We start from the raw sequence: 10,732 nt of genomic DNA on the forward strand, positions 1-10,732 counted from the left end.
CTCGTACTGACCGGCTACATTAGCCAGCTAGCGCTAACATGCTAAACCTGATAGCGCAGTAGTCGAATCTTGAATGCTGTAGATGTGGTGGTGATGAAATAATAATAAAAATCAATCGTTTTATATGTTAATTTGGCTGGTTTTATTTGCTACTGTGACATAAGTGGGCGTGTCTTCAGTGTGTTTACTCGGATTTAAATAAAGCTCCGCCTCCAAGAACCCCCACCCGTGTTCGGTTATACAACAAACAAACAGGCCTTTATCAAAAACATCCAGTGGTGATGTGAGGTCACAGGGCCTGAGGGATGAGGGAGGTGTTTCTCAGGGAGATCCTGAGCATGGGGAGTGTGAGACGGAGGTTCAGATCCGGATGCTGGTGAAGTCACAAGGAATTCTGGGAGTCGCTGCTTGGAGAACTCGTGCCAGTCTGATGCCACGGAGCGTGCTCAGTACGCTCCTCCTCCCTGTGGACAAAACAGGAAGTGAAACACCATCCCACAGGAGGGGATATAGGGGGGTTTCCAGGGGCTTCTGGTGTTTTCCACTCACGTTTGTGGATGTGAGGGAGGAGATGGAGGTAAGAAGAGCGATGGTGTGTCAAAACCACGTCAAATGCTAAACAGCACAACAACGTTACTGCTTCATCCTGCAGAACCTCATCTACACACATGCCTGCAGAGAAAGAGAGAGAGAGAGAGAGAGAGAAAGAGTTTTCACAGGTTCCCTGTCCTGCTTGGGAAATATAATGTGTCTTACTCATCCTGCCACAATATTAGGAACAGTGAGTGAGGTTCCTCCTGACTGATCGCTCATCATCACCTTTATTCTGCTCTCATTGTATTGTCACTGATCGTGTAAATAAAGCACATTTAATTCTTGTTTGTTTTTTCGAACTGTGTTCTTATTTTCTTTTTCGTTATTTGATTGTCTTTTTTAATGAATTTCTCCTTTTTTGTATCCTGAATCATTTAATTTAAACATCACTCTGTATTTATTTACATGTATACACTACTTTTATATAGTAGTCTGTAGTTTCTGTTAATGACCACTAGGGGAGCAAGAGAATACAGATCCTTAACACAGGAGTACTGAGGGTTACCACATCAGTCTAAACAACCACCCCGTGTTCTTACACTACTCCCTGCAGGCTAAGTGTGTGTGTGTGTGTGTGTGTGTGTGTGTGTGTGTGTGTCTTGCCTGGGTTGCTGTGTGTGATGTTTTTGGTCGTAATCTTCACCATACTCCAGATCATCTTCACGAAAAAGATCGGGTTTGTCCACACACCCTGCCCTAACGGCAAACTCCTCACACACACATGAAACCTTAACACGCACACATAGACAGAGACACAGACACAGAGAGACACACACAGACACACACAGAGACACACACAGAGACACAGAGAGAGACAGAGAGAGACACACACAGAGAGACACAGAGGCACACACACACAGAGACACAGAGACACACACACAGAGACACAGAGAGACACACACACACACAGAGGCACACAGAGACACAGAGAGACACAGAGAGACACAGAGAGACAGTGGTTGATGATTGATATTTCTACATGGGGCACAGATACACAGAGCAGAAAAGTGTGGAAATGGATGGAAAGTGAACATTCAGATTTATGGCGTTTAACAGAAGCCTTTATCCAGAGCAACTTACATTTATCTCATTAATACAACGGAGCAGTTTTGGGCTTAAGGGCCTTGAACAGGGGCCCAGAAGTGGCAGCTGGGTGGGTGTGGGATTTGGATGGGCAGGTGTGGAGTCGGATGAAGATAAAGGGGCAGGTGTGGAGTCGGATGGAGATGGACGGGCAGGTGTGGAGTCGGATGAAGATAAAGGGGCAGGTGTGGAGTCGGATGGAGATGGACAGGCAGGTGTGGAGTCGGATGGAGATGGACAGGCAGGTGTGGAGTCGGATGGAGATGGACAGGCAGGTGTGGAGTCGGATGAAGATAAAGGGGCAGGTGTGGAGTCGGATGGAGATGGACGGGCAGGTGTGGAGTCGGATGAAGATGGACGGGCAGGTGTGGAGTCGGATGAAGATGGACGGGCAGGTGTGGAATTGGATGAAGATGGGCGGGCAGGTGTGGAGTCGGATGGAGATGGACAGGCAGGTGTGGAGTCGGATGGAGATGGACAGGCAGGTGTGGAGTCGGATGGAGATGGACAGACAGGTGTGGAGTCGGATGGAGATGGACAGGCAGGTGTGGAGTCGGATGGAGATGGACAGGCAGGTGTGGAGTCGGATGAAGATGGACAGGCAGGTGTGGAGTTGGATGGAGATGGACAGGCAGGTGTGGAGTAGGATGGAGATGGACAGGCAGGTGTGGAGTTGGATGGAGATGGACAGGCAGGTGTGGAGTCGGATGGAGATGGACAGGCAGGTGTGGAGTTGGATGAAGATGGACGGGCAGGTGTGGAATTGGATGGAAAGATGTGTACAAGTATTTAAATGGATGAAGATAGAGGTGTTACCTCATGGCCTGCAACAGGAGAAGTTTGTAGATGTTCCTGTAAACGGCGTCAATGGAATTTAACTGTAAGAGGACAAATCATTACAATAATAGTAAACAGGATTTAATGTTTATTTTGTTTGATAAAGCAGGCCGTGTGTGTCCGAGTGTGTGTCCGAGTGTGTGTCCGAGTGTATGTCCGAGTGAGTGTCCGAGTGAGTGTCCGAGTGAGTGTCCGAGTGAGTGTGTTTCTGACTCACACGAACATCCAGAAGAATGCGGTCACATTTCAGCCTCAGGATCATCAGCAGCTTCCTCCTCATGAACATAGCAGGGGTGTGGGTGGAGCCTAATGTTAGGCTGTAGCGCAGTGATTGGCCAGCATACCTGAGTGGGCAGGTATACACTATTTAAAATTGGGTTTAAAATGTAAATAATGGTGATATAAAGATGAAAATGGAGAGTAGGAAAAAGGGAAAGAGATAGAGATTCAGAGAGATGGAAACAGAGACAGAGAGAGATGGAGAGACAAAGGGATAAAAAGACAGCAAGATGAAGAGGAGAGAGAGATGGAAACTAAAGAGATGGAAACTAAAGAGATGGAAAGATGGAATGATGGAGAAACAGAGAGAGAAATACAATAGACTATGAAACAGAGAGATAGAGAGATGGAGAGAGAGGGCGTTTGTACCCGGAGTAATCGTTGTAGACGTGGAGGGAGCGAGTGTCGATCAGAGAGAGATAGTGAGACAGACAGATGGACAGAGGGAGTATGTACCCGGAGTAATCGTTGTAGACGTGGAGGGAGCGAGTGTCGATCAGAAGGCCACACCAGGGGAACATACAGTGAGCCGGGAATTCTGTGGCATCCACACACTGCAGATCCTCACTGAGTGGGAAATTCACCGCCAACTTCTGAGGGTTAATCACACAACCATACTCAGGAACACCTGCCATTAACGTCCTGACAGAGAGAGACACAGAGTCAGACAGGGAAACAGACAGAGACAGAGGGAGACAAACAGGGGGAGTCAGTGACAGGGAGACAGAGACAGGTGGGAACAGAAAGACAAATGGAGACAGCCAGGCAGAAAGACAGAGAGGCATAAAGAGACAGAGAGATAGATAGAGACAGAAAGAGAGAGAGAGAGAGAGAGAGAGAGAGAGAGAGGCAGATGAAGACATTGTATTAGAATAGTAACTTGTCTTAAAGAGTTACTTGTCTTACTTGAGGAACTCTTCTGCTTTACTCAGTCTTGGAGTGATCAGAAGGAAGTCATCTACCAATCGCATTAGGTACCTAGACACACACACACACACACACACACACACACACACACACTTTAGTCATGTCATAATCTAGTATAAGAACCGATCTATTAGAGCGTGATGTGTGGAGTTGAGTCTCACCCTCCTTTCTCAGTCACCTTCTCCAACACACAGTTCTCCATATGGCCATAACACAAATTACAGAGCATGGTGGAGACTGCAGAACCCTGAGGAACCCCACAAACCTGCCGGAAAAGTCTACAATACACACGGCAAAAAGCCAACACAAATCAGGAAGGTCTCAGGCTGATGACAGAAAGATGGTCATTAAGGCTCAATTAAAGAGAACTGTCTGGAATGGGAACCTACTTCTTGTTGTACTGAATGATGTAGCTGCTCAGCATCTGCTTGAAGAACTGAAATACATCTGCACCCTTAACTTCTACCAACAGCTGGAAGCGATAAATATAAATAATGGGTTGTTAGTCATATATGTAATCCATTTTACTTTAAATCTCTATTCTCCAACTCTCACTACTGACATATTTTTACTTGAAGCTTCCCCATTTCTATCAAACCATTCACAAAGCAGTAATTATGCTAGACCCCCAGGCCTTCAGATTAGAGGTCGACCAATTTATCACTTTTACTAATTATTAGGAAATTATCACAGATAGTTGATGGCCATCAGCAAAAATCATACCGATAGTCATTCCGGGTTGCGGCTGCAGCCATTATAGGGTACAAGAGTGGCCTCTAGAGGTGAATCACTGATGCCATGTGCTGTTTGTTTTGATATGCGAGACTGCACTCTGTACCTCGTTCATGTAGTACATACTGCATTAACTAAAGTTAACCGATAAAATGAAAATTAACCTAATTTAAAAAAGTAAATTAGTAAATGTTTAAATTAAAAATCAATACTTTTAAAGCATTTATTAACTTCAATTAACATTACAAATGAAATCTTACTGTAAAGTGTTACCATCTCACATAAATGCAAGCAGTCCTACTTAAAATGTCTACACAAAATCCAGAGCATTATAATTACAAGTTCATTATTATTTCACCTGGATTGTTATGTTTGTTTTGAAAACTATCGGTTATTAATTGGCGAGTATGAATCACCCCAGCTATCGGTATGGGTGACATCCACTATCGGTCCACCTCTAGTCCTGAGCTCCATCAGCCTTGTTCTGGTTTCCCTGCCAACATTTCCACTTGTTATACAGCACACAACGTTCAAACAGATGAACAACCCATTAAAAAAAAAGATGAGTAAGATAACGTGAAGATAGTTCTGTTTGGTCCATACCTTCTCCACTAAAATGGCATCATGGAGGTTTCCATTGTTTTGCTCCTCCACTACAAAACCCTTCATGTTCAACAATTCAAATGCTTCAGCCTTTATAAAGAAGTAGTTACACATGGGTCAGGTTCCAGACAGCACAACAATGCAGCATGGGATCTTATATTTGAGGAGATACAGTAGTGTGTGTACCCTGGTGCAGAAGTGTTTCCTGATCTCTTGATCAGAGTCGGTACACACTTTAGCGTAGTGTCTCAGAGAGAAGCAGGTGTCCTCCACTGGCTTAAGAACATCTTGCACCACCTCTAAAAGTTTAGAGTGAGGGAGACTATCATATGCCCCACTGATGTCAACCTGTAGAAGACAAAGAGGAGAAGGACCATGATAAAAATGTAATGATGGGAGAATGCTGAGCAGCAAAATAAGTTATTGAAGTGTAAGCTATCCGTGTGCATGCACGCACGAGTGTGTGTGAGGGATCCTGTACCTTCACAAAGTAAAATGGAGAGTGTGAATGAGGGATGGACCTCAGCACCTTGTGAATATCCTGTCGTCCCCACACAGTCGAGCCGAGCAGAGCTGGCCGCTCTCGCACACACACACTTAGTACGTTCTGAAGGTCACGTACCGAACTCTGGAACTGCAAAAGGGTACTGCTTAACTAGTGTAAACAGCATACTGAACCACACACAGACACACACTAACGTTACACACCTGGACAGCTGCTGCCGTGCTGATTAAGCATGTGATTGGCCTCATACCGTTGGTTTTGGGGATAAATCTAATGCGAGATGTTCCAGTGTTCTTGGGCAGTGATGATGCCTCTGCAGGACTCAGCTCTTTCCACTGACCTTTAGAAAGATGCTCCCTGTAAAGTTACCCACAATTATGCAACCTGTTATAGAACACTTTCATTAAACACAACATCTGAACCAGGCATGTGCTGATAACTGCAGACATATCATCTAAATATTCCATGTTCCATTAGCAATTCAAGAAAAACAAAATATCTTTTAAAATGTAAGGTTCTGTTTTAGGTCCTGGTTTATATTAAGGAGTCATTACCAGCATGCCAGGTCACACATACCAAAGGTCAACATATTTATTTAGTGGAGTCTTTAGTCAGTAGGTGTTTGCGAGGTAAAAGAGCAGATCTGGAGGGATAATGGATATCGAGTGTTTGGTGAACTGGGATAGGCAGTGGTGTGCTGGCGTCTCTTAGGTTGGTCTCTTAGGTTGTGTGCTATATTCATAATGTGTGCCATGTTCATAATACATATATATATATATATATATATATATATATATATATATATATATATATATATATATATTCATCTGTATATTATTGTTCATAGTACATATATACTCATCTGTAATTATATTTATATTTATAGTACATATATATATATATACACTACTCTGTATATTGTGTTTTACATATAACATATATTCATCTGTATACTACATATTCATCTTTTAATTACTGTTTATAGTCTTTATTTTATTTAACTGTAAATTCATGCTAAATCTATATATCCTGCACTTGCTGTTATTGCACTCTGGTTAGACCCAAACTGCATTTCGTTGCATTGTACTTGTACATGTGTAATGACAATAAAGTTGAATCTAATCTAATCTAATATTTAAGGGTTACCACACAATGGTCAGTTCTTGTAAATACAGTAGTTACCCCACAGTCAGATAGTGTAGTTAGGGGTCATTATCTCATGGTCAGGTACAGTAGTTACCCCACGGTCAAATGATGTAGTTAGGGGTCATTACCCTATGGTGAGATAGTGTAGTTAAGAGTCATTACCCCATGGTCAGGTACAGTAGTTACCCCACGGTGAGATAGTGTAGTTAAGGGTCATTACCCCATGGTCAGGTACAGTAGTTACCCCACGGTGAGATAGTGTAGTTATGGGTCATTACCCCATGGTCAGGTACAGTAGTTACCCCACAGTCAAATAATGTAGTTAGGGGTCATTACCCTATGGTCATGTAGAGTAGTTACCCTACGGTGAGATAGTGTAGTTAAGAGTCATTACCCCATGGTCAGGTACAGTAGTTACCCCATGGTAAGATAGTGTAGTTAGGGGTCATTACCCCATCAGAATCAGAATCAGGTTTATTGGCCAAGTGTGTTGACACACACAAGGAATTTGGTTCCAGCTGTTTGTTACTCTCAAAAGTACAGACATAAATAAAAACCTATACATGACAAAACAGACTCAACAAGACAAAAACAGACTATACAAGACAATACAAGACAGTATAGACAGTGTGGGTAATAAATAGGGATACAGACCAGTAATGTACATAAAGTGTGGGAGTGCATGGTAGTGCAAATGACAGTATTGTGTGCCAGGTATGATGAGATAGTTTACTATAAAACTTTGTACAGTATATAGAAGCAATAGTGTGTGCAACATATACAGATAATGTGATGAGTGACAGTTCTGTGCAGTACTCATAGATATGAGCATGGAATTTAATTATGGTCAGTTGTTAGTGAGGGTGATTGCTTGGGGAAAGAAACTGTTCCTGTGTCTGGCAGTTTTAGTGAACAAAGTTCTGTAGCGCCTGCCAGAAGGGAGGAGCTGAAAGATGTTGTGTCCAGGGTGTCAGGTACAGTCAGGTACAGTAGTTACCCCACAGTCAGATAGTGTAGTTAGGGGTCATTACCCCATGATCAGGTACAGTAGTTACCCCACGGTCAGATAGTGTAGTTAGGGGTCATTACCCAATGGTCAGGTACTGTAGTTACCCCACGGTCAGATAGTGTAATTAGGGGTCATTACTCCATGGTCTGGTACCGTAGTTACCCCACGGTCATATTGTGTAGTTAGTGGTCATTACCCCACGGTCAGATAGTGTAGTCAGGGGTCAATACTCCATGGTCTGGTACAGTAGTTACCCCACGGTCAGATAGTGTAGTTAGGGGTCATTACTCCATGGTCTGGTACTGTAGTTACCCCACGGTCAGATAGTGTAGTTAGGAGTCATCACTTCATGGTCAGGTACTGTAGTTACCCCACGGTCATATTGTGTAGCTAGGGGTCATTACCCCATGGTCAGGTACTGTAGTTACCCCACGGTCAGATAGTGTAGTTAGGGGCCATTACCCCATGGTCAGGTACTGTAGTTAGGGGTTATTACCCCACGGCTAGATACTGTAGTTAGGGGTTACTACTCCACAGTCAGATATTGATACAGGGACATGAATGGTTTAAAATGAAATGTAATGGGTAATCAACATTTGCTTTGACAGAAACAGTGGATAAATAAAAATAATTATTTTGATATACAGTAATTGCTCGCCACTATTCTTTCAACACACATGGCTCTATCTAGTGGGTTGTACTGTTACAACACTATTAGTGGTTGTGCTAGTAATGCATGTAGTTGAAAACAGATAGACCTACACTATACAATCCAAATTCCAAAAAAGCAATGATTTTCAAATCTCAAACTCATATTTTAATCACAATAAAACAAATTAAATATTTAAACTGCGAATTTTTACTATTTTAAGAAAAATTAATTTGATGGCTCTGTAACAACATTTTGAGAGGTGTTGCAACCATGTTTCCCACTGTGAAGCAACCCGTCTTATGTCTGTATACATCTGGGGACCAGTTGCTGAAGTTTTGGGAGAAGAATGTTGTCCCATATGTACCTAAACCAGGATTCTAGCTGCTCAACAGTTCTAGGTGTCCTCTGTGTTATTTTTTGTTTCATGACACGGCAAATGTTTTTCAACGGTGAAAGGTCTAGACTGCAGGCAGGTCAGTTCAGCATCCGGACTCTACGAAGTCATGCTGTTGTAATAGATGCAGTATGCAGTTAGCATTGTCAAATGTGCAAGATTTTCCCTGAAAAAGACGTTTTCTGGATGGAAGTATTTGTTGCCATAAAACCTGTATATATTGATCAGCATTGATGGAACCTTTCCAAATGTACACGCTGTTCATTTCACAGGGACTAATGCACCACCATACCATTAGAGATGCTTTTTTTTTAAATGAGAGCTGATAAGCCAGATGGTCCCTCTCCTCTTTAGTCCAGAAGACATGGTGTCCATGGTTTTCTCACTTTGCCTCAATACATTAAATAAGATTTAGCCCAGAGGATGATGGTGGTTCTTCATTCTTCTACTTCTTTGCATGACAGACATTTTAGCTGCATTTGTGGATGACATGCAAACTGTGTTCATAGACAATGATTTCTGGAGGTGTTAATGATCCCATGCAGTGATTCTCCATTACAGAATCATGACTGTTTTAAATGCAGTGGCCCCTGAGGGCCCAAAGATCACAAACATCCAATATTGATTTGTCCCTTGTGCACAGAGATTTCTCCAGATTCTTAGAAATGTTTAATTTTATGTTCTGTGAATGATGAGATATTCAACTATTTTGCAGTCTGATGTTGAACATTATTCTGAAATTGTTCCACAGATTGTAGACAGTCTTTCACAGATTGGTGAAGCTCCGCCCATCTTTACTTCTGAGAGACTTTTCCTCTCTAAGATGCACTATTCATACCCCAATCATCTCACTGACCTGCCATCAGTTAACCTCATAAGTTACTAGTATTAGTTACTCATTAGTTTCTCCTGTTTCATTTTAATAACATTTACTTTTTCCAGACTTTTGTTGCCACGTCCCAAATTTTTTAAGATGTGTTTCATCCATCAAATTCAAAATTACCTGATTTTTTTCATTAAAATTACATTTCCTCAGTTTACACATTTGATGTGTTTTCTATTGTGAATAAAATATGGGTTTATGAGATTTCAAAATCATTTCATGATTTCAGCGTCCCAACTTGTTTGGAATTGGGGTTGTAGATTTCACTATAGAATCACCGCAGCAGGCGGGTGTAGTAGTAAGAGATCTGTACCTGAAGGCCTGGTTCTGTAATCTGTTCCAGATGTGGTGCCTGTAGAATCTCAGTGCATGCTTATGGCCGACGCTCTCGGTGACATAAAATAAAGATTTTACAAGGCCGATCACAAAGTCCTTTAGCAGCCAGAGCAAAAACTGACCAAAGATCCACTCTCTGTAACGATGCTCACTTGGGCAGGGACCTACAGAGAAGATTAGACAGAAGACCTGTATGGTTATCTGATTGGTCAGATTTGGTAGTTACAACACAGTAAGATCTTAACATTAACTCTTAGGAAATGTTTCAAACAGATAAGACAATTACAAGACTCACGTTTCTTATTTCCCAGCCAACGACAGTCACTCACTCTGATCTTCCACATAACCTGAGCCAAGGAGAGTTTTTCAAACTTCCCTAGTTTTAAGAAGTGTTTCACTCTGGACAGGAACTGCACCATGTTGTGCTGAGAACCCCAGAGTTCATCTGGAATAACAAAGCGCACACACTCCCTCACAAAGAGATACACTCTGTAGGGTGAACAATGAGAAGACAAGAGAGATGCCATGTCTCCATCACTCTCACTCGTGGCACACTTCCGAGACAGGAAGCGAATGTAGCGGCACATTCTGTGACGTCGTATAAGCACATCAAAAATTGGCACCATGGCAAAAAAACGCTTAGGCAGCTTATGGTTTTGTGATTTTGACCCTGAAAGTTTTTCCTTGTCCTTCAGACAAAATACCATTTTGACAACATCTGCACCATGGATCATTTTGATACCACCCCCGTG

At 42.5% G+C, this 10,732-nt stretch overlaps 1 protein-coding gene across 6 annotated transcripts in view; it reads right to left on the reverse strand.

Annotated features, from left to right (window-relative positions):
* Positions 1–123: 123 nt before the first annotated feature.
* tert (telomerase reverse transcriptase) overlaps positions 124–10,732 on the reverse strand; it is a 23,503-nt gene continuing 12,894 nt past the window's right edge. For 2 of the 6 annotated variants that reach the window (XM_046858906.1, XM_046858905.1), the window contains exons 2-16: positions 10,276–10,732; positions 9,958–10,144; positions 5,764–5,917; positions 5,537–5,689; positions 5,242–5,403; positions 5,056–5,145; positions 4,110–4,192; positions 3,882–3,998; positions 3,700–3,771; positions 3,163–3,435; positions 2,732–2,858; positions 2,494–2,555; positions 1,198–1,322; positions 550–672; positions 124–464 (exon numbers count right to left, since the gene is read on the reverse strand). The exon at positions 10,276–10,732 is cut by the window's right edge and continues 780 nt beyond it. In XM_046858906.1, coding sequence (XP_046714862.1) covers positions 361–464; positions 550–672; positions 1,198–1,322; positions 2,494–2,555; positions 2,732–2,858; positions 3,163–3,435; positions 3,700–3,771; positions 3,882–3,998; positions 4,110–4,192; positions 5,056–5,145; positions 5,242–5,403; positions 5,537–5,689; positions 5,764–5,917; positions 9,958–10,144; positions 10,276–10,732 — 2,289 coding nt within the window. In that variant the 3' untranslated portion in view covers positions 124–360. The remainder of the gene's footprint in view (positions 465–549; positions 673–1,197; positions 1,323–2,493; positions 2,556–2,731; positions 2,859–3,162; positions 3,436–3,699; positions 3,772–3,881; positions 3,999–4,109; positions 4,193–5,055; positions 5,146–5,241; positions 5,404–5,536; positions 5,690–5,763; positions 5,918–9,957; positions 10,145–10,275) is intronic. The other 4 variants (XR_006927114.1, XR_006927113.1, XM_046858907.1 and 1 more) reach the window with 4 other exon arrangements.

The sequence above is a fragment of the Silurus meridionalis genome, chromosome 10 (genome assembly GCF_014805685.1).
Source record: "Silurus meridionalis isolate SWU-2019-XX chromosome 10, ASM1480568v1, whole genome shotgun sequence".
NCBI lineage: Eukaryota > Metazoa > Chordata > Actinopteri > Siluriformes > Siluridae > Silurus > Silurus meridionalis.